The 26011-nt window shown below is 39.7% G+C and overlaps 2 protein-coding genes across 25 annotated transcripts in view; one reads left to right on the forward strand and one right to left on the reverse strand.

Moving 5' to 3' along the window:
* LOC115430583 (peripheral plasma membrane protein CASK-like) overlaps window positions 1-25509 on the reverse strand; it is a 50194-nt gene extending 24685 nt beyond the window's left edge. For 8 of the 22 annotated variants that reach the window (XM_030150823.1, XM_030150733.1, XM_030150807.1 and 5 more), the window contains exons 1-7: window positions 24647-25508; window positions 13782-13894; window positions 8335-8440; window positions 7199-7276; window positions 7025-7097; window positions 1498-1600; window positions 998-1176 (exon numbers count right to left, since the gene is read on the reverse strand). In XM_030150823.1, the coding sequence (XP_030006683.1) occupies window positions 998-1176; window positions 1498-1600; window positions 7025-7097; window positions 7199-7276; window positions 8335-8440; window positions 13782-13894; window positions 24647-24705 (711 nt within the window). In that variant the 5' untranslated portion in view covers window positions 24706-25508. Of the gene's footprint in view, window positions 1-997; window positions 1177-1497; window positions 1601-7024; window positions 7098-7198; window positions 7277-8334; window positions 8441-13781; window positions 13895-24646 lie in introns of all 22 variants that reach the window. The other 14 variants (XM_030150725.1, XM_030150766.1, XM_030150750.1 and 11 more) reach the window with 4 other exon arrangements.
* gpr34a (G protein-coupled receptor 34a) lies at window positions 3015-5840 on the forward strand. Of its 3 annotated transcripts, XM_030150868.1 has the most exons (3): window positions 3016-3366; window positions 3447-3576; window positions 4409-5840. In XM_030150868.1, exon 3 carries the CDS (start codon window positions 4451-4453, stop codon window positions 5699-5701), a length of 1251 nt encoding a protein of 416 aa, XP_030006728.1. In that variant the 5' UTR covers window positions 3016-3366; window positions 3447-3576; window positions 4409-4450; the 3' UTR covers window positions 5702-5840. The 3 variants fall into 3 exon arrangements, with proteins under 3 accessions (XP_030006734.1, XP_030006728.1, XP_030006719.1); XM_030150874.1 differs by lacking the exon at window positions 3447-3576 and having other exon boundaries at window positions 3015-3366; XM_030150859.1 differs by having other exon boundaries at window positions 3016-3576.
* Window positions 25510-26011: the final 502 nt, after the last annotated feature.

The following is a 26011-nucleotide window of genomic DNA, read 5'->3' on the forward strand; positions in this document are numbered from 1 at the left end:
ATGACTTTTGATGGTCAATAATTTTTTCCACGACTGTATACTCTAACCAGAAAAAAATTATGAAATAACATTTTATTTCAGTAGTTATGACTTCCAGGTTTCATTTTTGATCTTGTTAATTGTTGCCTCACTTGTAGTTGTAAACATGCTGAAGATAACGTCACAAGAGTTTAGGATGCAGCACTATGACAACCAGTGATGCTTAGATGGCATGATCCTGCAAAACCAAGTCTAGTGAAGTTGAGTCAAATTCAGAGGAACTGAGGTGACATCGTCAGAGGAAAGCTAGCGTAGGTGTCAGATAAGACAATTTTATCTCAGTCTCTTCTGCGAACATCAGGCGCCAATACATCACCTCTGACATTCACATTTCTTTGATGTAGAGCATGAGCATGACACACATCCGTATGCAACCTGAAGTGGAGGTGTGTCGTATCAAGTCTGGTTTGGACTAGAGTTAAAACAAGAATACAAAAAGCACATGGTTCATTACTAATAAACCAATACACTGACAAAAAACAAATCTCACAAAAGCAAACCTAATCAATAAGAATTAAATAGATGTTTTCCAGAGATGATGATGGAAGTAGCTAAGGAGTGAGCTACGTTGCTTACTTTTTGATAAACAGGAATTTGCTGCTTCACATCTATGATGCACTGTGTCCTTGCTGATTCATTTACTTAATGTAGTCTTTGCTGTTGTTTAAAACCACTTGAAGTGAATCAGACATTAACACTGAATGCTGCCTTCCAGATCTTATTTGTACATATAGATATTATTGCATCAGACGTCAATGGTACATTATGTTTGTGGATTCAACGCTTATACTTTATACAAAGTGTTCAGCTTTCTTTCAGTAGGAGCTAAACCTTGAATCTGAAGGACAGTGCAGCACAGTGACAAAGAGAATCGTTTTATTGTGCACAGCTTCAACTGGAGAGAACATTTGTTGCACAGCAATGCACACATGATGAAGGCGTTCTGCCTGTCTGCTACTACCTTGTATTTCCCCTTAATGATGGCCTCGAACAGACGCTCCTTGGTGCCGTAAAAAGGCAGGCAGCCAGATAACAGGATAAAAAGGATAACTCCGCATCCCCACACATCCACAGGTTTACCGTATGGCTCCCTCTTCACCACTTCTGGGGCCATGAAGTGGGGAGTGCCAACTCGACCTGTGGGAAGGAGACAAACGTCAAACTACAAGAACTAATATATTTCAAAATGGCAACATGTTTCTTGAAAGCATGATGTCACTGTTAGTAACACTTTATGATTTGTTTTTGAGTCAGAATCCAAATCTATCATTTGGGTACAGACTAAAACATGGAAACAAGTGAAAATAAAAGATAAAAATAATCTCTCATGTGAGACTTTTTCTTTCTTTTCTCTGTATGTTTTTAGGTGTGTGTGTTTACAAGACAGGGAGTTTGTTTGTGTTTTTCTCCAGTGTCATATAGTAAGGAGGAAAACAGGGGCAAACTGTGCTACTGTACCTCCAGCAACTAGACCAGATTCTCCCAGCTGTATTGCTACTCCAAAACCTCCCAGCTTGACTGGAGCAGAGTTCTCCTTTGATGCCAACAGCACGCAGTGAGGCTAAACCAGAACAAAAAAGATGAGTCAGGCAAGTGCAAAAGAGAAACTGTACATTTACGGTCATGCATTTATAGTTAAATCAGTAAGAGACTGTGGGTAAATCCTCATGACTTTTTAAACGTAAGATGAAAACCCAGGAAATGTCTCTTAATGTGCAAATGATTTTTGTTTCTTTTAATTCTCTTTTTATTGACAGAAATTAAGTTTTTATAAACACTGAAAAATTTGACAGATACACATAAACTATATACATCCATAGAGTAGGTGTAAAAAACTAAAACATTTACAGCAGCTTATTATTGTCTTGGCATACAGGATTTCAGAGTAAAAAAAATATATATATACAGTACAAATAGATAAATAAAAACACACACAAAAAAAACATATTCATGCAGTCATCTCAGCAAAATGGGGTCTCAAAGGCCTCACATAGCTCACCCATCCCTCCCAGTACTGCATGAAAGAATTCATCTTTAAATCTGCAGTAAAGGTTATTCTTTCCATCCTATAAATTCCCATGGTTAAGTCTATCCAATTATTTATTGTCGGTTCTTCTTGTGTCATCCATCATTTAGTTATTGCTTTTTTCCTTCATGTGCAAATGTGATTGTCACTTCTTTTGCTTCTTTGCAGTCTATAGTTGCAGTGTACAAAGTTCTGCAGGTTCTGTGCAAATCTGCACAGCTGACATGAACCTAAGTTTCATAATGACATCTAACGCTGGTGAACAGTAACCACAACTTCACAAGATAATGCTGATGTGCAAGATTCAGTTCTAGCTCCAGGATTCAGTGACTACATAAGGGATATCAGGCGCTCGGTGCAAGAAATACTTATCATGTTTATCAGTTGTGGTTACATTATACTTCCACATGCATGCCCTCTTGAACTTCTGACTGCACTGGTTGCTGCAATTGTATAAGTTCGAGAGAAGCGTCGTTGTCTTTAGACGGATCCAATAAATAAATAAAGATGATTGACTTCTGCAACGCAACATCACTTCACAAATGTGTCTACTACTATAAAACTGTTGATCTAAACTTAGCATAAGAAGTAGTGCTGTAAAACTGGTTGATAAATAAATACATAAGGCTGTTTATTCTACCGTTGAACCGTGCAAACCTCATTCGGTGGTAGGCTTATAAAAATGTACTTAGTATAATGCTATTTTCATTATTGATTTTGGCTATTCTTAACCTTCTACACATTACAAGGCAGCAACATTTCCTTACACAAAAAACCACAGAGAGGTAGTTCAGATATGTTGATACTTCTCCAAATATGGCCCAACTCACGTGACAATCAGTGTGTTCATACTACATGACAATCAATCTCATGCATGCAGGGTTAAAAAGGAACATGATTTAAATTAGCATGTTGCTTTGTTCTCTCCCAGAAAGCTGCATGACAGTTTGAGCTGCAGCAGTGGGCTCACTTCCTATCACTGCGAGGGGCGTAGAGGATGTGACATGGGGTGATATGAGAACAGAGAAAAGTAGACAGAAAGAGGGAGGGGGCAGATGCAAGACAACTGGCACACAAAACAGTCATACGCAGGAGAGAAATAGAACGGAGTGGCAATGAAAAAGCTTTAGATTCAAGACACGAGAACAAGGACTAATACAATAAAAGGCGAGCTGACAAAAGGGGGGACAGAGAGCCGAGAGGAGGGTCGGGAGGAGCAGACGCTGTGAAAAGGATGTAAAAACAAAGAGGGATCTGCAGGATTTATGACTCACTGAGACATTCACAGTCTGAAGAGAAAGGTGAGAACAGCAGAAGAGAACTCAAGGACTACTTCTTCATATTTTATCTCGCATTCAACTTGTGTCGTCCAACCTTGCAGTTCACTTTTACCCCCTCCACTTTGATGGGAGAAAATACACACCGCATGATTTCTACCTTCACACCGCTCTGCACATTCCGACACATTGAAGTACAGCTGGGCTCGATCTCACACTGAACAAAGACTGATGGTGAGTATGGGGCCTTAATCCAAAAATCTGTGTCCAGCAGTCAGAGTTTTCCATACTTAAAACTGTACGATCTGTTGAGTGTTAATTGGTTATGACTTGAATTCAAAATAAATGACAGATTCTTGTAACATTTACTGCTGACCTTCTGAGGACCTTAAACAGGGGATTTTTCAAAGCATTGCATAAATTATAGTCATTTGTATTTCACACTGAGTACTCCTTATGTGACCTTTAGAGACATTTCTAACTGACATATTACTCATCTCTCTATGCTTGACTGATTGGACATTTTTCTGCAGCACCACTATTTTTGCCATCCTTTAAGCTTAAGATAAGAGAAGATATACTTGATTGTCCCCGGGGGGAAATTCGTTGTGTGCAATAGTGCAAGGGGGCTGCAACGCCATATAGAAAACACAGAACAAACAAGAAGATATCTCAGTGCAGACACATAATAATAAATAACACTGCAGACACATGACAGCAGTAAAGAACACCAACCATACTATGACATGGCGTACTGAAGCTATAGATAAATAAACTACTGCACAACCCTAAATCCATACCAAAATATGTAACATCACAAGAATTGAAAGCCAATGGGATTAAAAATATTCTCAATGAAAGATGAGACACCACTGTCAATAAATAGGGATGAAATGTGCTAAAAATAAATAAATAGTAACCAGCCACTTTCACAGTTACAATGTAAGCGGTCGAGATTTATTAAGAAGAGCTTGACTGATGTGTGTTTTAACTTTTATTACTATTACTTTTTAAAAACATTTAAGCAACATTTTTAACAATCGATTTGTTATTCTTGACTTTTCAGAACCTGATGATCAAACCCTGAAGATATCATTCGTCTGACAAAATGACCACCTCCGCGCTTTTTACACTTTCGGGACTCATATCCGATTCAAACTCGTCTACTTCATCCCTCTACTCTGCCAGCTCTCTACCCCCGTCGTCCTCTCCCTTTCATAACTCCACCACTGACTTCCAAAACCAGACCGTCTGTTCAGCTGAAGATGAGGCTCTCCGCTGGCCGCTGGCAGTCTTATACTCTCTGTTCTTCCTTTTTGGTCTTGTGGGTAACCTCTTTGCTTTATGGGTCTTCCTTTTCCTCCATGCAAGCCGCAACTCTGTGCGAGTGTTCCTCATCAACTGTGCTGTGGCTGATCTGGTCCTCCTAGCGTTTCTGCCCTTCAGAGTCTTCTACCATATTAACGGAAACAAGTGGGTGCTGGGATCTGTAGCCTGCAAAGCTGTGGGGAACCTCTTCTACATGAACATGTACATCAGTATTGCATTGCTGGGGCTTATCAGCTTGGACAGGTACTTGAGGCTGAAGGGGAAAGGCAAAGCGCGGAGGGGAATGAGGATAAGGCTGTGTGGGCGGAGCTGGCCATGGAGCTGGGTGGCCTGTGGGGTGCTGTGGGGATTTTCTCTGATGGCAGTGGTACCCATGATTGCTACAGCCGAGGACAAGGAGAATAATAATAAATGTTTCCAGTACAAGCAGCGAAACATAGCTAAAGGCAAAGCCTACTTCAATGGTGTGCTGGTACTGATGTTCTGGCTCATCTTCTTCATGATGGTGGCCTCTTATGCAAGGGTAGCTGCCCAGTTGCTGAAGGTGTCACGAGACAAACCGGACCTTCCCAACGCACAGCGGTACCAACGGACTGCCAAGAAATCCTTCTTCGTCCTCTTCCTGTTCACTGTGTGCTTCGGTCCGTACCACGCCTTCCGTCCCGTCTACATTCTGTCCCAGCTCAGCCAAACAATATCCTGCGACTACTTGCACCTAGTGGACCGTACAAATGAGGTGATGCTGTTATTTTCGGCTTTCAACAGCTGTTTGGATCCGGTCATGTATTTTCTGTTATCTGGATCAGTGCGTAAAACAGCTCTCCGGACACTTGGGGACCGACTCGGAAACAGACTTCGCTCTCTCAACGACGTGACATTCAACAGCTCGACTGTGGACTACAGACGATCATCTGCACCCAACCTTGAAGTAAACCGTGTATCAAACACACCACGGAGCAGTATCTGTGCGAGCAACACCACACTGCGCCGCACAGACATGACTACCCTTCCACCTACTCGACAAAAATAACAAAAAAATCCAAGTTGAACTGAACGGCCAAAGTCTCCACCTACAGACGGCTTCTTTTATATTGTACTTTGCTGTTTTGTCATTTCTTTTTTTAATTGATTGTATTTTGGTTAAAACAATAAATTACTTTTAATCGTGATTTAATGAATGAAAACAGGAAAAGGTAAAATAAAAATATTGCCATATCAGTTTATACATTTTGATAGACAACTTATCATTTGTCTTGGTTGTGTTGGGTCAGTGTATCTTTTGGTAATTGGATTTTCTTTTCAGAAACAAAAGAAAAACGAGTGGTTAATTGATTTTCATTTTAAAAAAGAATTTAAATTGAATTTCAAGGTGTTCTTCTTTTTCAGTGTCACAACAAATAAACCAAATTTAAAAAACAGATTGATTTTCGATTTCTCTTTCTAATAACAAAAAAGAAAGTTACTAACTGACAGAAATGGAAAAAAGGAAATCTGGACATCGTCGACATCCTCCCCCCACAAATGTCTCCAAACTCCAGATTTCGTACAAACTGGAAGATTCGTACAAACCCATCATTCGTAAAAATCTTTCTGACCTAGGCATTAGTGCGCTTTCCTTGAAAATGACAACATCCGGTCTCAGAGAATGAAAAAAAAATGGGTGTTTTTGGTCAGTTTTTCCATTTCGGTCAAGTAGTAACTTTCTTTTTTGTTCTTAGAAAGAGAAAACACAAATCAATCTTTTTTTTTTTTTTTTTTTTTGGTTTATCTGTTTTGACACTGAGAAAGAAAAATGCCCTGAAATCCAATTTTAATTCCTCTATTTTAAAACAAAAATCAATTAATCACTAGTTTTCCTTTTATTTCTGAAAAGAAAATCCAATTACCAAAAGATACACTGACCATGTTGCATCCCACATTATTTTCAACAAAGTCCAACTCCAGATGGTAACTGCACCAATATGCGTTATATACATTTGTGTTAATATGTAGTGCTGATGTGTGGGTTCCTGGGCCTGGTTCAACACTGGTGTCAGTGTGTTGTCACCTGTGCTTGAGGGATACTCCTGCTGGAATCACTGGTTAATGCTAATTTTACAGTAAGAATAAACGTAGCCCTATGATTAACATGCAGTACAGCCTGGTATCACTCAGGTTTAGAAATGAGGGGCTTTCCAGGTTTCAACACTCACTAAAAGAGAGCAGTGTGGGTGGATAATGCTCTGCCTCATTCGTGGTATAAAACAAAGTTGTACAAAGGTTAAACATATCCTGTCTCCTAGTATCAGTTAATTGTCAGGATTCAAAACTGTGTAAAAGTGGTTTACATGAGGACGCAGACAACAGAACTCACCTTTACATCGCGATGAATCACATTGTTGTCATGGCAGTACCGGAGTGCCTCTAAAATCTGCCTCATGTAGTGGCTGGGAGGACAAAACAGAAACAGATGAAAGCCACGTTCATTTTGAGCTTTATTAATATTTAACGTGCTACATTCGCAGTGATGCTGATGGGTTGTTCCTACCTGGCCACTGCTTCGCTGTAGACAAACCCGGCGTCGGCTCTCTTCACGATTTCGAAACACAAGTCTGCTCCATCCATACTAAGAAAAGAGTAGAGAGCAGGGTAGAAGATGGAGATTAAAATTATGCTTCCATTATTTCATACTCCAGGCTCTACTTGTACAGATGAACTAACAACTCTGAAAGGGAAGTGCATTAAAAAAAATCCACGAGGGACCAATTTTATGAGCCGTCGTCACTGGCACAAACATGGAGGCACTATATTTTCTCATTATAGCAGTTTTCAACCAGTCCTATACCCAGGGAAGCTTGTGGGATACAGATTTACAACATCAAATGCTCAAAAAGGAAGCAAATTATCGAAGGAAGTTAACTGAGAAAATATACAACAAGACAGTGGTTGATGTAGATGAATGATCTTACATGGGATACATATTCTGATTATGATTACTGGGCAAAAAATGGGGAACCAGTCAAAAACATCACATTTCTGAGCTAGTTGCTATAGAAACTGCAGCACAGTATAAAATTTACAAAAAAAAGCAATTTGTTACTTTACGGACGATGTGTTTAAATCACAAGTGACAAAGTTTCAGTCAACCAAAGACAAAACCACTTCCCTTTTCACTTCATATACAGAGAAGGCTGGAGAAAAGACAGTAAGTACATAATCTGGGTGAAAACACATCCAAAAACTGACAGAAATTTAATGCATTTCCCCAGGCCTGGACACAAATAGCATAAACCACTGTAAAGCGAGATCTAACTAATACCAACTACTTGCGATTTAACACCTAACAACTTTTTACACATATTTCACTGGCGAGCAAGTCTGAAACAACTAAAATGAGGGGGTTGGTCGTGTTAATGATAATGTGTGAAATTACCAGCAGCCATCTGCATCATACGGTCTGTGGCTGCTAGATTTGCCCACTTTTCAGATGCTTATACAGGTAACCACAGGCCATTTTTGCTCGCTTTGGTTGCTCATCAGGAAAAAGTATTCTGCAGCTTCAACAAAATGAGTGTGTGGAGTGCAGTTCATCAGTGGTTTCCTGTTTTAGATGAACTTGTTAAAAAAAAAAATAAAAAATTCTAAGTTGTATAAAATAATGTAAGTGTTACTGCGCAGACTTACAATTCGAAGACCATGTAGAGCATGCCATCAGAGCTGTAGGTCTCCAGAAGCTCCACAATGTGGGGGTGTTTCAGCATGTGGCAGATACTGGCCTCTCGCTTCAGGTCTGGGATCAGCAAAGAAGCAGACAAAATTAAAACGGCGTACGGAGGACTTGCATCTAGTAATACCACAGTTCAATCAAGACATGAGTTTATATGGAAACTGCAACTGTTACTCCATTAAATGATCAGTTGTCAACTATTAAACCAATGACATTCATAAAAAAATAATAAAAATAAATGCAGTTTCTTAAATCTGAGTAATCCATGGTTTATATATCCCTCTATGACATCACACTGAATATTGTTGGGAACATTTTTTTCACCTTTTTCTAGTTGCAGCCCTGATGTTTCAAAAGGCTATTTAATTTATTAACCACATCTAGTCCTGTCACAATTATTACATTGTCAGCATATTGCAAGTATTTGAAGTAGCTGTGACTATTTTACATCATTAGGATTATCATCTCCTTTCACCTACATACAACATTTGGGTCAAACTAACAAAAATAAAACATATCATTATTACCTCCATGTTATGATTCAACAGCCCTATTTACATCAAATCATCATGTTGCGCTCCAAACTCTTCCTCCAGCTCATTCAATGGGGAACAAGCAACGCAAAGAGATTATGTTGCAAAATTCTATGCCAGTAAACATCCCTTCTTTGTCATAAGGTGGATGTGAATTATTCAGTTCTAATTAGAAACATACACAACAACACAATTATTTGTACAACACTTAATTGTCAACCATGTCTACTCTATATTGTTGATGGTGTGAAAATTTGTAAAATAAAAAACAATAATCTAACTGTCAAGTCAGTAATACATCTGGAAAATAGCATGGCCTTCCAGTGACATCATTTGCTGAGACCTGCTATCAATACTGTATCCAGAAACTAATAAATTATGCATCAGACGCTGGTTGTCTGAAGAAACAAGCCAAATGGGTTATGTGTTATAATCCATCCACTGCATGCAGAAAAATGCTTTGAAAAGCTTCCTTTATGCAGCTCAATGTGCACTTTGTCAAATAAAAATGTAGGTAATAAACTATGAACGTTTTCAAGTCAAACAGGCACCAAATGTGAAATATCACCACCACAAACACACAGGAAATACAGCCTTTACATTGAAAAAACACCGTAATGAAAGCAACATTTCATTTAGCAATCCCAGCATAATTTCGGACAGAAAAAGCATGTCTGTTGAAATTGTCTGTACCTCAACTACACCACTAGAGGGAGTTACAGAGCATGTAATCCGCATAGACGCATGCTGCTGTCTGACACAAAGATAAGAAATAGAAGCTGTGGCACTGTACATTTAAACACACATCTGTCTCACTCTCATTTACATTAAAATATAATATGACTGTTGAATTCTTGTCTTTTAATTTAAGTGAAAAAATAATACCAAAAGGGGTTATTTTATTTAATTACTATAGAGTGAAGGAAATCCGCCACATTGCACTGCGTGGCTGACTGGCAAGACAAGTGTTAAGACAGAGGCGCATACTGCTGAGGCAAGCTGACAGACATAATGTGCTGTTGTTGAGCTCCTCACTCCATAAAAACCTCATTTACACACTCCACTCTCCATCTGCACGTCTGCCGATGTGTGTGTGTTCATTGTGTCGTGACAGGACTGTATCATTATGCAACACGGAGAAATGACGCCGTGTCCCCACTACAGAGCCCCCATTCTCCCATTCCACTGCTTTCATTATGTCTCTCCTCTCATCTTTATACTCGTCCTCGGTCCGTCTCATTGAGTATCCATTCTTGAACTTAACAATGGTGCCCAGTGTCCGCACGGCAATGAGGAAACCACTCAGACAGAGAGAGGCCTGGAACACACTGAATGAAACCAATGCCACTTGCTGGGCCAACTCAAAATCAGCGTCAACACCTAAAGGTCTCGGCCTGACTACCTGCGACGCAATCTTCATCAATCTCACATAGTGTTGAGCTTAAAAATATTTAATGTCATCAGTATTTTACGCATGTATCATGAGGACAAAACCAGCTTAGTGAAAAATGCACCGTCACACATCATCAGTTCATCTGTGGTACTGATGTGATGAATTGTGTTTCCAATATGTTCATTATCTAAACTTACAATACGCATCTAACTAATAATACTGCAAATTGGACTATTGCATTTTCTTCCTAAAATCCAATTCCCATAAGGCTCTAATGTTGACTGAGAATGCTCACTATCCATCTGTAATTCTACAAATTCACTCAATTTGCCCTTACTCAATACTCTCAACTCGAAATTACACTATTAATCTTATTTCTGTCCGACTTCCTCACATGCTCGCACAAACAAACGTTCGGGATTTATTTAGAACTATGAGTGTTTGTAACTCAGCTTGTGGCCCGGTCGAGCCTACACTTCTGTCTTCTGTGCCTTTTCACTTGCGTTTATGCTGACGCACCCCCTTTCTTAATAAGCTAAAGCATGTGGTCTCAGGAACCACTCTCCAAATCTGGCTGCACTTCAGTCCTCTTTCTTGGCTGAATGAGAGGCCACTTGCTTATTTTTCCCCCTCTGGTGCCTTTTTTAAAAATAAATAAATAAATAAATAAATAAATAAATAAAGCGGATCCTGCCTACAAATTTTGATAAGCCTGCCTTTCTCACAATCGGAAGCGTGACATGCATTCTCGTGTCTTTCAAGAAATAAATACATGTTTCCCCCAGTTTGTTTGAGCAGTTTACACTGATTTTAGCTTCAGTGTTATTTCCAAAAGCACTGCCCATTATCTGTCTGATGACTTCCTTCCGCCTGGAGATTCCTGTCATCATATATTGTTGGCAGGCCTGCAGTGCAACTGACCATGGGCTGAGCAGAAAGAAAATTGAAGCGAATCAAAGCACATTTTCCAAAACTATTCCCAGGTTAAAAAAATTCTAACATGCGATTTGTAAGGTGAATTCACTGTTGTGATTGTGGTAAAATACTGACATCCATAATGACGGTAGGCCGTTGTTTGGGAAACACTGATGTGAACCTCTACATATACTGCTTCTCCTCCCTTAGGTCATTTCCTTGTCTTGCTGTTATTGGCTGCCAGACTAATCTCTGACTGTGGATCCACAGATGGCACATGGTGAATGCCAACACTAGCACCAACACCCCACACACACACACACCTATGATCCCTGTCTCCATATCTCTGTCTTCCTTTTTCTAACACACACAAAGACACATAAACCTCAGCATGACAAAGCACAAAGCCACATGGTGAGATATGGCATGCATTAATACCTCACGCATCCAAACTATTACGACCTAACAAATGCGCGCGCTTGTCGACAAACGGGCAAAAACACACTGTTCCATATTATTCTTCTGGGTGTGTCTGCAATATGACTATATATCTTTAACCAAGAGAAAAACATCTACAATTTCATGCTGTGTTTATTTTTTGTTGGTCTCATAAATAACTGAGCAGAAAATTGTGCCTCAAAAGCAAATTACACTGTAGACCGGATGCAATAACAGACTAACTAACCTCTATTATCAACTGTACAAGAATCGGGTTAAACAGGAAGGAGAGCCTTTGCTGTTTGCAGTGTAGTGATGAATAAAAGGTTGTTGGGACAGTATGGAAAAAGCAGTGATGAGTTTGCGCGACTTGAACTTCATTGTAAGTAGTGTGATGACAATATACTTCACATTTGGTCTCATCGGTGTCATTTCAGTTGGAAATATTTGTCAATTCTGAGAAAAAGTCAGGGCAATTATGCATTTAGCACACATATGTGCAACAGTACGGTGTGTTTGTTTTTGCATTGTGCCATTCACTATTTACTGGTGGCACTATCTCCTTCTTCTGCAATACCTCTGTAATGCATGAACAATGTGGAATTTCATTGTCTTGTTTAATCATGCATGAAATCTCTTTGCTTCTAAAAACACTAGACCTTTCCTGGATGCCGTTTTTCTACAGTCACGGAAAAAATCATTAGACCATCAAAAGTCATCAAAAACAATGGCTATGCAATCAAGTACTAACTCCTGTGTGTTTCATGTGACTAAAACAGACAAAAGAAAACATGGAATGTCTAAAAGCACTGTTTTTTGCAGTACAATGCCATAGCTATTGATGAAAAAACTTAAGTGATTTTGATTATTATTAAGAAAATCATGGAAAATAGATAGATATCAGCTCTGAAATTAATCTCTTATGAGCTATATTTGTTTTCATCATTATATTTGTCCAAACAAATGTACCGTTAGTTGTACCAGGCATTAAAATGAACGAGAAATTGAAGAAAACAAGGGTGGTCTAATAATTTTTTCTGCAACTGTATCAAATCATCATCATGTTTTCACATTACTTTTAATCACAGTTATTTCATCATTTCAACTCATCATTAGCCCTAAATAACCCATGTCAAAATTTTGTCTTGAATGTGTGGCAACATGAATGTGAGAAATGGAATCCATGTCCACATCATCCCAAATGTTCTTTACTTGTACAAAAATGTACAAAGTATGAAAATAATAGGTAAGGTATGTTTTATTTAAGTGTAGAATTTCATATTATAAAAAGAAATGGGATTTACCATGAGGTATTTTCATGTTAACCATTCATTCATGCAATTTTCAGAATATATGCTAAATCATAATATGTAATACCAGCACGTTGACCCGTGGGGAACCAAGTGTCATATTAATACCGATATCTAGGGACTGAAGTTAGTAAATGCGTCATTCCAGTATTTAACTTCATTTCCCGTCATGCAGCGTGGTACTGCGCTTCCAGTCAACTGAGCAACATGATTATAAGGCAATTGTATTCCAAAATGACAAATATCTCCCGAAAAATTGGTCCTATCAACTTGCCAATATATTTTATGTGGAAATGTGACTATTCCTCAACTGTGGATACCAAATTGGTCGGTTAAAAACGTCTCAGTTTCTCAGAACCCTGCAGATAAACACACACAGATGCTCTGAGACCTTCCAGTATTATGATATGGATAATAATTTAATATAAATAAATGCAAGATGAGACTTCTGTCTAAATGCTCAGCTGTAGTGCATTTATTTTCCCCTACTATCCTGCACATGTGGTAGAGTGTTTGATAACTGAGATGAAAACACATTTTTCCTAAAGAAATAAATATTAGGAAGGTTTTCCATAAGAAGAACTTTATGGGTAGGGATGGTATTCTAGAAAGACAAATATGGCTGACAGACAGGTGCTGTACGTCTGTCTCAGGTGTAAACACATGTGTTTACAAGTGTAATTCTCTGAGATCCATTCTATCCTTGCTTGTCCTGATTCTATAAACCCCACCCATCTGGTGTGCCAAGTGGAATAACACCAAACAAATGTAATGGCAGCCAGAGTTCAAACCAGGTCTGGCATGGTCTTGCTCACCTTCTGTGCTGAGGCCAGGGCTTGAGGTGAAGCTCGCCACATCTACGATCTTCACAGCAAACTGCTGGCCGGTATCCCTGTTGATGCAGCGTCTCACCACACTGAAGGGACCCCTGTAACACACACATACACTGAGTTAGCATCTCTCCTCTCAAGCACATCAACCTCTTTCATATGTGGATTGTTCAATATTAAAAACAGCAAGCTGTGTTGCCATCTCTATATCCACCTACAACAAACATACGTGCAGATAATCATATGCACAACCTACACATCCATATTCACCAGCCTTTTTGCAATAAGTAGAAACAGAGCTATTTCTGAGGCTAGTCTGGATTTACAGTGAGTGGTTAGCTCCAGTGTTGGCTCCATGCTTGTGCCAGTGGGAATTACAGAGCAGTGGTGTGGTGCACAGCTGTAAAAGCTAAAATAAAAGCTTTATTATAGAGACCTGAGGTAGGGAGACCTACCCTACAAGCCCTATTTCAAGAGGAAGCCAACATTGTAAGGCTGTGTTTCCTTTCCTAATATAACTCCATCGAGATCGACTTGAAACCGGAAAGTAAAAGCTGCATCCGTGTTTAATGTATCATATTCAAATCATTATCATCATCATATTCAAGTATCCAATTGGTATAATCAGTTCTTGTCAACTGTCAGATTAAACGGTCATCAAATGAATCATTAAAATGGTACCACATTGAGTCGTGAAGACATTTTTCCAATGTTTTTCCAATGTAAAAAGTAATACATCTTATTTTATTAGTCTCACAGACGTAGGTGATTTTTTTCACATTACACCAGAGCACAGACCATGACATTAAATCTGTAACGAAGCGGTGGGAACAGACAGTGAAAGCAGAGATATTTGCACTGCCTCCGTCTACGATGTCCACTGAGACTTAACGTGCACACACAGAAACACACTTCCTGCTGTGTTACAGCTGTCTCTGAATCTCATAGTCTACAGTTCTCAATTTCTGGAGACACAAACACAGACAAATGTACACAAGATACTGCCAATTTCTCTGAAGCAATGGTGGCAGTTAACAGGTTGGGATTAATTGATATGCCAAAAAAAAACCTTCCCTAACAATGTCAGCGTCAAACAAACAGTAATCACCTGTGCATGCTGTGAGTTTGGGAGCTGTAACTGAATTTCTCTCAACATTTGTCTCTCACATCTGCTGTAATGATTAACCCCAGCATATAAAGGCAGGCAGCATGTGCGAGCCCTACACCGAGAAAAACTGGAGAACACAACGCTGTTCTCTTCAGAATCCACAGGAATCCTGCAGACGACCTGTCAACCCTGCCGACCTTTGCCCCTCTGGGTTGATTTGGTGTAGCAGCTGTGTTTCTCATCAAAAAAGGGTCTCAAAGGTGGCGGGTACTGCTTGGGGCAGGAGGGTCGAGTGGAGGCGTCAAGACAGAGCCTTTGACGCCCCTGTTTCAAGTTAGAATCGTTTGGGGTCTGTGTTTGAGTGGTAAAGGACTAAGGGAGTTAAATCAGAGGCTGGAAACACAGGGATACAAATGATGGAGTGAGTCGGAGGCCATCTTGGCACAGATCTAATGTGTGTCAATAAAACTCATTACTGCCATTAAGCACTGAGGCGAGGATGGGTAAACCTGCCAGATTTTACACATCTAACTCATCTGTAATCTTGAGTGTCAATTTACGGAAGCTCCACTGAACATCCATTCACAAATGGGGCTGTTTGTGCAAGTGGAAGCAGATTGGGGCTCATATTCTGTTCAATACATTTACAAGCAATTCATTTTAGTTTCTACAATTTAAAAAAATAAAACCTTACAGCCATTTACAGTATCTATTACACAGGCATTATAAGAGCAAATAGGTCTGAGAATGTGTGTTTGACTGAGCGTGAGGAAACACAGAGGCTGCATGCCATACTGACATCAGTGCAGCTGTGCTGAGTGGGCTCATACAAAACGCCCACACATGGCTCACATCCGACGGCAGCAGTCATCAAGCATTAGCCCAAAGTGGCAATCTTCACAGACTGCTCCTTCACTCATTTCCACTCTCCACTCTATGTAAATCAAACACTGGATGTTAGGTTGTTTTATAAAAACCTTTACTGGCTATATGCCACATTTCTACTCAGGTCTGATTTTTTTTCCTTTCCTAAACAGGGACAGCGCACATCTGTAGCTGCAGACTCAACATCACCCGTATGGCTCTCCTGAGAGCAACCATCTTTGCTTAAAGCAGCATTTTTGCTCTTTAGCTGTGGCCAGCAGTTAGTGTTTTTCACTCAGTTGAGGGGGGGTACTCAAACTTTTAGTAGTGGACCAAAGAATCTGATCTTCACATACTGTAAATGCAACAGAATTCATGATTATTGACAATTTGCACATGTTTGTTTAATATGAATTAAATAGCAAGAACATATTGGAGAAATGATTTCATTTAGCTTTAACAGCTCAGTTATATTATCAGTTGCTGTATATTTATACATTTCTGCAGAAAGGCATGCTATGAAGCAGCACTGTGGCTCATATCATGTTGTATGTGGCTAATAAAAAGCCTTGAACCCTGAAAGGGCAAACATATTAGTTCACTAATGTGATTCCAGCAGAAGATAACAGCTGTTTGGTTTCCACTGCTGCCCAAACTGAACTGAAGCGCAAAGCTGTTAGTCAAAACAAGCTCAACAAATTTCAGTGCTGCTTCAGTGTAGTCTATGAATGTCTGTCTCTGAGCGCCATTAATCCAGAGCGCTTCCTTATGCAAATTGGGGAAACAATCCTTTGAATATTAGCAGGGAAATTAGCATTCACTTGCAAACTGAAATTTAGAGCAGAGATACCCTCAGGATGTTCTAAAGCTTTGGCAGAAAATCATTTTCGCTACACAAACCAAAAGAGAAACCAGGTTTGATAAAACCTTCCAACCAACCACCACCTACCCTTCCCTGAGCAGCTGGCCTTGTTGTGTGAAAGACAGCTTTAACTTTATGCCTTTCATTCACAACTATTGATCTGCTGTGTGTGGGCAGCTTAGACAAACACATGAGGTATAATTCATAGAGGCAAGATCAAAAGAAAAATAAGAATGGCTCTGAGGAAAGAAAATTAATGTTACTCTGCATCTAAATAAGCACATATAAAGGAACACAACAATAGTCCACAGTGCTGCATCCTGGAAAACACACACACACACACACGTATACTCATAGAGCCAGAACAGACTTTTTAAAAATAACGTATGAATACATCAAAAATATTTCTTTAATATCCTCTCAAGCCAAACAGATGGGAAGATGACACATTCAATAATGCGATGTTTAATTGATCCCAGCAGGCATCCAGTGTCTTGCCTGAGGATATGTCGATAGAGTGGTGCATGCCAAGTAAGGGCTTCAACCCTCAGTCTTCCAGTTTAACAAACCCTTCTTCCTATTTACACACAAAAGCTGGGGGACGGACCATTACAAAGACATCTTTCCATAATGCAATCAAATTCATTATATCCTCATAAACTACTAAAGGGTTGAATCAATGTGCTGTCACAATGTCAACAAAAACATGGCATAAAAAAAAAAAAAAAAAAAAAAAAAAACAGGCTGATAAAATCAAGGAGCTGTAATAAATCTGTCACTATAAAATCAAAGTGTAGTTAAATTAACAATACAGGTTTAACAACACATTTTAATAACTTACTCTTAAAGCAGCAAATGACTTTCATCACAAATTTTTCTTCAAATTTGTAAAACTGGAATGATAGCCTAATTACCACTAATCCATGAGTCTTTCCATGATTTCACACCTAAATCACTTGCTTCATGGTGAACAACTTTGAAGATGACTCCATCACAAGCAGTTCGTTTGTTTACGTACTAAACAGATACGTGACTCGGTCCTTTTTTGAAATTTTGTCGTGAAGTGCGTTGAGGGAATGGGAATTCCACACAGCCGCAGCAGCAACCAACATGGAGACAACGAGCAATGAAACCGTGTCCGCTACCAGGTCAGAAGAAATGGAAGGAATCAATGTATATCAATTGTCATCTTATAATACGGGGTGTGTGATCGTGAAAAACAAAACTTAGACATCAGTTTCATGGCATTTTCGGAATATGTCATTGTGTAGGTTTATCATACACGTAAGGGTTAGGGTTAGGGTCAGGAGCAAGTGAGTGGTGAGGGCCTGGCCATACCCTGTATGCTTGAGGCATGTATGATAAGCCAACACAATGACACATTCCGAAAATTTAGGTGTGTAAACACGGAAAGACTAATAGAGTAGTGGTAATTAGGCTATCACTCGAGTTTTACAATTTTTTTTTTTTTTACTTAATTTTTATTTAGTTTTGCTCATACAAATATACAAGGCATTTTACATATATAAAAATATCTAATCAAACATCCCTATATGTCATATATGAAAAAAATATGGATATCTGGAGTAGATATTGATTACAATTAGTCACAAATGAAACATGAAATGGCAGTGTAAAGAAATAAAAAGAGAAAAAAAAAAACAAAACATACATGTAGTTGACCACTTCTGAATGCTTACTGCATTAAAAGGTTAATTATGGGGCTCCATCTTTTCATAAATATCTCTCTCTGAATTCTAAGTACATCAGTAATTTGCTCCATCGGACAGATTTCCCTCACTTTCTTAATCCGAATGTTATAAGTGGGAGGTTCAGGTTTCAACCACTTGACAATGATGCATTTAATGGCTGTCATTAATAAAATTTGCAAAAGGTATTTTCAGTTGTTTCCCTCTAAACTTTCTGAGATTACACCTAAAATAGTAAACTTTAATTCTTTAGAAAATGTTTGGTTGAAAACTATGTTCATAGCAGCAAATATATCATCCCAGAAAGGTCTGATCTTAGGACACGTCTATAATGTGGGTATAGTTCCCCAAGTGAGCCCCACAATTTTGCCAACAGGTATCGGGGTTCATGGAGTTCATTTTTGAAATTAACTCCGGTATCTTGGAAAATCTTGAGACAATTTTCCATTTGAAGTCAGGTTTTTACAAATTTGAAGAAAAATTTGTGATGAAAGTCATACGCTGCTTTAATAAAACCAGAAGAATAAAGCTGAACTTAAGCACCTGGTGTTGAATTTAATAAGGCTCGCAGGTAAACTACATAAAATACACAGCAAAAGACCAATCAGTAATGTGTCACTGTACCACTTAAAGTCACATTTATTCTGTGCTTCAACTACACCTACATAAGGGGTATATGATTAGCTTTTCATGAACCACCGAGTGTGCACATCTGAAGTTTGTTAATATACTCAACTCATCGCTTCTGTTGTGTACTTTTGTGGAGCTTTGCATTTAAGTAAAACTACCGTGCGTTCTTCTTTTTCCAATCAGCGCTATCAGTGCCAATTGCCGGTTCACATTAGTATCATTTTAATCACCTTGGCTTGGCCGATAGTAACTTTCCAAATATGAAACTTTATTCTTATTACAATGTTTCCCAAACTTTTCAAGCTTGACACCTAAAAGAAACACCTCAGGAAAATATCTTGAACAGTGATAATGTTTGCATTTGCCTACATCATAAGTATCACAAAGTCTCTGTTTTTTTATTGCATTAGTTTTGTCAATACCTCATTTTCATCTTCTTGCCAAATTCAGAAAGTGAGAACACATATCATATTCTTCTTTCATATCTTACTTTCACAACTAACAGCTCTACATTCCCCAACCCTCAGTTTGGGAGAGGCTTACTGTGTCAAGCTGAACAAATAAAATTTCCCTCAAAAAAAGCATTTTTTGGACAAAAATTTAAAAAATCGTTATTCTGTCTGTAAATCTTGGCTGGTTCAAAGTTAAACAACAAGCAAGTTCTGTGGCTATTTCTGTCTGCAGTGGCATCGTGGTGAAACTCAGCGTTACATTAGTATGCTGAGGCTTCCATCCAGTTCAAGAGAATCTATGCGTACACTTCTAAAACTGTAAAACAATCAATGAAAATGTAAGATTTAAGTGTCGTCCAAGCAATTTAATTATCCAACCCAGAATAAGCCAGAGGACTGATCACTTCATTGGTTTGGAGTGAGTCACACATCCCAATATCCTCAGCTCTAATGAGCACCCCAGGGCTGCAATAGTACTTCTCAACAACCTAAGCCCTATTCAAACACAATCATTACAGACATAAATGGATTAAATTGCTTCAGCACAACCAACACTTCAATTAGAGCTGGAAATCTCAACAACAGGCTTGTGGTTAATGCTGTACATTTAAGACATATTTACTATGTGGACGAAAAACATTGTGTGTGTAATGAGCTACCCTGAACCACCTACGCCTGTTCAATACTCGGGATCATCTTTCACCGCAGTTAATCCAGTCAGAAGTCAGACTGACACCTGACCTGTCTAGTGTTCCTGTTCTGAAACCACACCGTAGCTGAATAAATATTTGCCTGCATGAGCAGTATAATTAGATACCCTCAATATAAGGCAGACATATGTAGTTTGGATGAATCACTGGTTGAACTAGCTAAAAGCTCAAATATCTTTACCTTTCTGAGCTGTGCTTCTCACTTCAGAGATCCTGTTAAGCTCTCCACGCTGCTACAATCTATCCACTGAAAATGAAGGGGAAAAAGGATCTGTCTGGACATTCACACCACATTAAGAGGACGTAAACCCCCAAAAAAACTTCACTGAGACCAGCAGGGTCCTAAGAAGGTGTGGGTGGTATTATACTAGTTGGTGGTTGGAGATGAATGGAAGTAAAATTATTTCTAAGTCATTTTTGGGTCTGACTGTTATCCTTTCATATTTAAGAAAGCTGGCTACACTTATTGCAATTATAACCAAAATCTAATCACTTTACAAAATAACATGTTTAAAAATTAGAGGTTCACCGATATACTGATTTTTTTCAATGTTGGCCTTAAATTTTTTTTCAAAAGCCGATATTTGGGCAGCACTTGAAATTCAAAAAATGTTAAGAGTACTTACTATGTGTACGTGTATTAATAATTTAATTTATATTGCTGCATAAAAATCTTAATTATCTGAGTGTTTCAATTGTATTTTCCAGTCAATGTGCTTTAAAAAACAAAACAAACAAACAAACTGGCCTTAAACAGCAGCCTCAAAAATCAGCTGTAGATATCACCATCGGCCTTAGAAAAACCCATATTGGTCGACCTCTATTAAAAATTAATGAAAATATGCGTTGGTTGTGGTAAAATCAGAGCAAAGTGAAATATATACAGTATAACACATGACTGTTGAACTGTTATATAAATATTAATGGAGTGAAGACAAAACATCCTAAAAGTGGCACTTGTGTTCGTGTTTATAAGTTAGCACAAGCTATAATAACAACAGATGTTCTTAAGTGCCTTCTGAATGACAAATTAAAAAATAGACATCAAGGTCTATCTTTGTTAAACTACCAAGCCTCATTAGAAACCCATGTTAACGTGCCTCTAAGCAACCTCAACTAATAAATATTGACTTTTTAACATATTGTAATTCAAGTGATCCAAAACAAAATACAACATCTGCAGAAAAATTAACTCACTGGTGCAAGATTTTAGATAATCATTGGTGTTTTTTGGTTGAATATGTGATTGAATACGCAGCTCCAATAACTGCTTAACTTTCAGCTTCACTAAGTAAGGTCATCCATGTTTCTATTTAATCTTTGGATTTGGACTGAGATAAGAGAGCTGCAGAAGGAGGGTGTATTTTCAACTTCTACTTTTTACACCCTGCAGCTCGAACTCAGTACATGAATATCTGCAAATTTGCTAGGTTCGGTTCCAAAGAGGCGTACTGCCAGGTCATTTCTTTCGCCAGCTTACCTTTACCTTTTTTTGTTTCAGATCAAGCCAACTCTCTTTCTGTCAGTGCACAGAGTTCTCTATCGCCCTTCAGTCGGTTTAGGACACTCCATAAACACATTTTCACACAGCGTTTAAGCCTTTCTGGATTATACCGAGTAGATGTAATTCTTAAGATGCACATCAAACCTTTACTGTCAAAGCAGAACAAACCAAAACTTTACAAATAAAGCTTTGTCCATCTTACTGACTGTCTTGCAGTAGAAATCACCCACAACATGAGTCTCTTTACTATGCAAATTTAGAGATGATTGCTGAAGAGTGATAGTGACCAAATGCTTTCAGTCCCACCCAGCCTGTCTGCTCCCCTCCAGCACAAGCCAGTCGGGGATAACAACAGAAGTCTGAAGGAAGGACAGAATGGATTATAAGGTTTATATACCAGTTTAAAGGAGCTAAGGTCAAAGGTCAGAGACACACACTTCCCAGTATAAAACAGCTCCTAGATCATCCAGTGATGTGAGACAAATCACCATGACAGCCATTCCATCTCGTGGAAAGAGGTAAAGGACAAACTCATTAAAGATTAGTCCATTAAACCACTATCATTTATAGCTTTTTCAATTAGGTTTCCCTGATCAGACAGAGTTGATTAATTATTTGCCAAAGTGCCAGTTTTCTTTCTTTTTTTTTTTTTGTTTGTTCTTAAATCACAAATAGATACAGAGTCAGGGTCAAAACAGGCCTCCTGTTTTCAATTTAAAGTGAAAGAACATGACAAAACTAAGTATTAAAAGCCTGGAGGTGGCCTTTAAAAACTACACTGAAAATCAATTCGAGCAAATGAATCACATTTTGCCCTGCCTTCAATCCATCTTGCACTCAGATAAATCTATGTGACGAAATGGCCCAGCTTTTGTTACAAAACATGCTTAAGCCAGAATGTAGGAGCCAGAATGTCCCCCGAGTAGACACGGGAACATGGACTGGAGTTTTATTATGGCTTCTTGTGGCTACAGAGTAATTTCCATTTCAATTTTTAATCAATCACTTTCTCAGGTTTCAGCTGTCTTACATGTTGGTTACTACCTACAGGGGTGCCGACGGTAAAGCGCAAGGTTAAAAAACAAAGAGGGAGATGGAAGAGTGCTGCAGTCAATGTCTGCTGGCATTATTTATATCCTTAGCCTCAGGGCCATCCCATTCCCAACTCCACTTGTCTCCATTGATCTGCCTCAGCCTCTCTTCCCCTCCCTCCTCAGGGCTGAGGAAAAATGATCCCCCCTTCTTCCTGCAACACATCCCGAGACACCGGGACTCAACATACTTGATCCATCAACTGCAGTTTCAACAAAAGAAGTGGCAGTATGGGGAGGATTTTCTGGAGTTTTCTGGGACATAAAAGCAGCACCACACTTCTCTTCTAAAGCTTAACTTATACTTCAAACTTCTACTGTCTTAAATTCCTCCTCTTCAGACCTGTCTGGACTGTGTGTCCCAACTGACAAAACTGACTGAAAGCACTGGCTAAGAACACTTAAATCGGACTGTAGTGTGAATAGTGACTTTGTGAGCAGTTACTTTTATCTGTACCAAATGGACAGAGGTTACTAAATCCTGTACAGGTCATCCAGATGTATTAAGTTACACCAGTTGAAGCCTAGTGCAGGGTATCCTACGGCTGTATAGAACACTATAAGGCAGGCATGCAGAGATATCAGCCAAACATTGATACTAGCCCTGCTGACTGACATTGATCACAAGCAAAAACAAATGCATTCACAGATTGTTCAGTTTTATTTGCTGTGATATATTAAAGACTGTTACATATCCAGCATCGACATTGTTGCCTCATGTCCAGCAGAGTAACAAAAAAATCTTCCACTTCCCTTTACTCAAAAACCTATTTGAGTTGCGCTGTCAAATGCCAGTGGCTCCTTGTATCCGTTACTGGAACTTCAAGGTAACTGTCCTGGACCAACCATCAATTAGTAACCAAGGCAACAGGAAGTCTCCGAAGAAAGAACAGGGCCTGGGGGTCTGGAGAGTGTGCTTCTTTCGCCTACAACAAACTTAATGGAGCCTCAGACATCCAGAGAGTGAGGCTCGAAGTGAGGGAGGGGGGAGGGGGACAATCAGTGGTAGTCCCAGACTGTGATGGACCCGTCAGTCACTTCTGGGATGAATAGAGCAGCAATCTCAGACCACACAGACCCATGCTGCAGCAATTTCAGATTTTCACATGACCTTAATGCCTGATATTTCATGGTTTGTGTGTGCTTCAGCAAGTCTGTAGCTTTCATGTAAACATAAGCACCTCGCAGCTGCCTGTAACTATGTCGGCAGGTATGGTTTCTGTCAAATGGGGGATTAGGAAAAGGAAAATTCTAGATGTGCAGCCACATGAATTGTCCACACGATTCAGGTTTCAAACTCTGACTCTGTCAGCTCTTTAGACAGAAGTACTCCAATCCTTTATTTAGCCCTGAAATCTAAACAAACACTATTCAACTAAGAGCGTTAAAGAATGGGTCCTATTAAAGTACTACATTACAGAATTTTATATTATTATGCTATTATCACTGTCACAAGTGCAGATCATGTGAGGCTGATTTGAGATGTTTTGTGTACAATTGGGTTGCATTTTATGTTACATACATTTTTGAACTATAAGTACCAACTATGAGTAATGAGGTAAAAGGCACACTACTTTAATTTGAAATAAATGTATGTCTTAATGCATGTTATAACACACCCTCAACTCTCTCAAGTAAATGAATGGATGATGCATATTTCTGCTCTTTTCAATCAATAATCCTGAAGCAGTTCCCTTCTGAGAATATTACAATATAATACAGCATCCATGTTCTGACTATTAATCCCCATGTTGAGGTGAAATCTCTGCACATACAGTATCTGAGCGACCTCACATCACCTGTGAACACAGCAACCACTGCAATTATACCCGGGCCTTGCTGATGTGCTGTGTGTGGAAAAACAGAGGGATACAAATTGGGCACAAAGGGGATATGGACTGGTTTCATGAAGGTACTTACTTGCCAATCACCTCGCACAGCTCGTAGACATCCTCGAACAGCACGTCGTCGTCCGCCATGGTCTACAGGTAACAGAGGATGCTCTCCACAAGATATCCCACCCACACGGGTTTTTTGGAAAGAAATCAATGGCAGTGGATTTTCTTTGCTTATCTGGGGTGCTACTGTGGCAGACTGCAGACACCTGGTAATTTAAGCCCCCCTGAAGTCAGTTAGAGAAAAACCAGTGGGCAGCCAACAGTCCAAGTTAGCCTGCTAGCCACATTAGCTAGCGTCCAAGCTGTCACTCCGCGGCCCCACCTTCTCCTCAGCTACTCTCCCCGGTAGGCAGGCTAGCCAGTCAGCTAGCTAAACAGTAACCAGAGACCAGACTACAGGGCGTGGATATTTCCTCGCTAGTTGACAGAAAAATACCTCTTTTTGCATGCTTTGGGTGTGTATCTCACTGCTTGGTCTCGGAAGATAACGGACTCCTTCAGCAGCAGCATCCGCCGACCAAGATGCTCCCTTCACCGCAAGCTAACAGGGCGCTTGAAAATGGTTGGCTAGCTGGGTTAATATGAGCTAGCCGTCGATGCAATAACCGGTTGGCTCGCGCTGTGCACACCCAGTGTATCACAGATGGCTTATCCCAACGAAAACGTAATGTGACCGGGCTGCAATATGCTTCAGCTTCCCGAGCCCAAATGGAAGACCTTCACGTTCATGTCGACGACTATTCCGCCGCTCGCACCGTCTGCGGTTTCACCAATTGGAATTCTGTCGGATTTCAGCCAGGGCGAGCTGTCGTCCGCCGTTGCTCCAGTTCCTCCGCTGGCTCCGCTCAGATGCTGGCTGGCTTTGACTGGCTGCTCCCCCGACTTCCACAAATGCCAGGCTCCTCCCTCAATCGTCCATGAAACTGGTGCGGTCAGAGCCAAAATGGTCCGGTCCAGACGCGGGGCCCACAATGGGACTCTAATGGCGGCAGAGCCAAGATGGCGGCCACCGGGGGGCTGATTTAGGCGCAGTTTCCTAATCTCCTTCCAACGGTTGCATCCAGTGTGTCCCGCGCAAGCGTCGACCATCCAAACCCCATCACCTTACGTCAGCCTTTCCCCCCTCACATCTCCATCACTAAAGCGCACACTTATTCCCAGTAAATTGTCCCTTTTTACTTTAATAACCCAATTCACACTCTTTTGCTATGGGCTGTAGGTGTAACCTTATACTCCAGTTTACAGTATGAGGATGGAAAAGCTCATTTTCCATAAGTCATTCCCAAATTCCCATGGGTGTCATGGGTGGTTCCTCTGCAAAATGAATACATGACAGTATTTTACCCCTTTCACATCCATGTTTTGATTTATTGTTGCAGGATTTATC

This window comes from Sphaeramia orbicularis, chromosome 2 (genome assembly GCF_902148855.1).
Source record: "Sphaeramia orbicularis chromosome 2, fSphaOr1.1, whole genome shotgun sequence".
Lineage (NCBI taxonomy): Eukaryota > Metazoa > Chordata > Actinopteri > Kurtiformes > Apogonidae > Sphaeramia > Sphaeramia orbicularis.

What these genes read in the sequence shown, in the direction of transcription:
- gpr34a (XM_030150874.1), top strand. Translation starts at nt 4,451, where the DNA reads ATGACCACCTCCGCGCTTTTTACACTTTCGGGACTCATATCCGATTCA.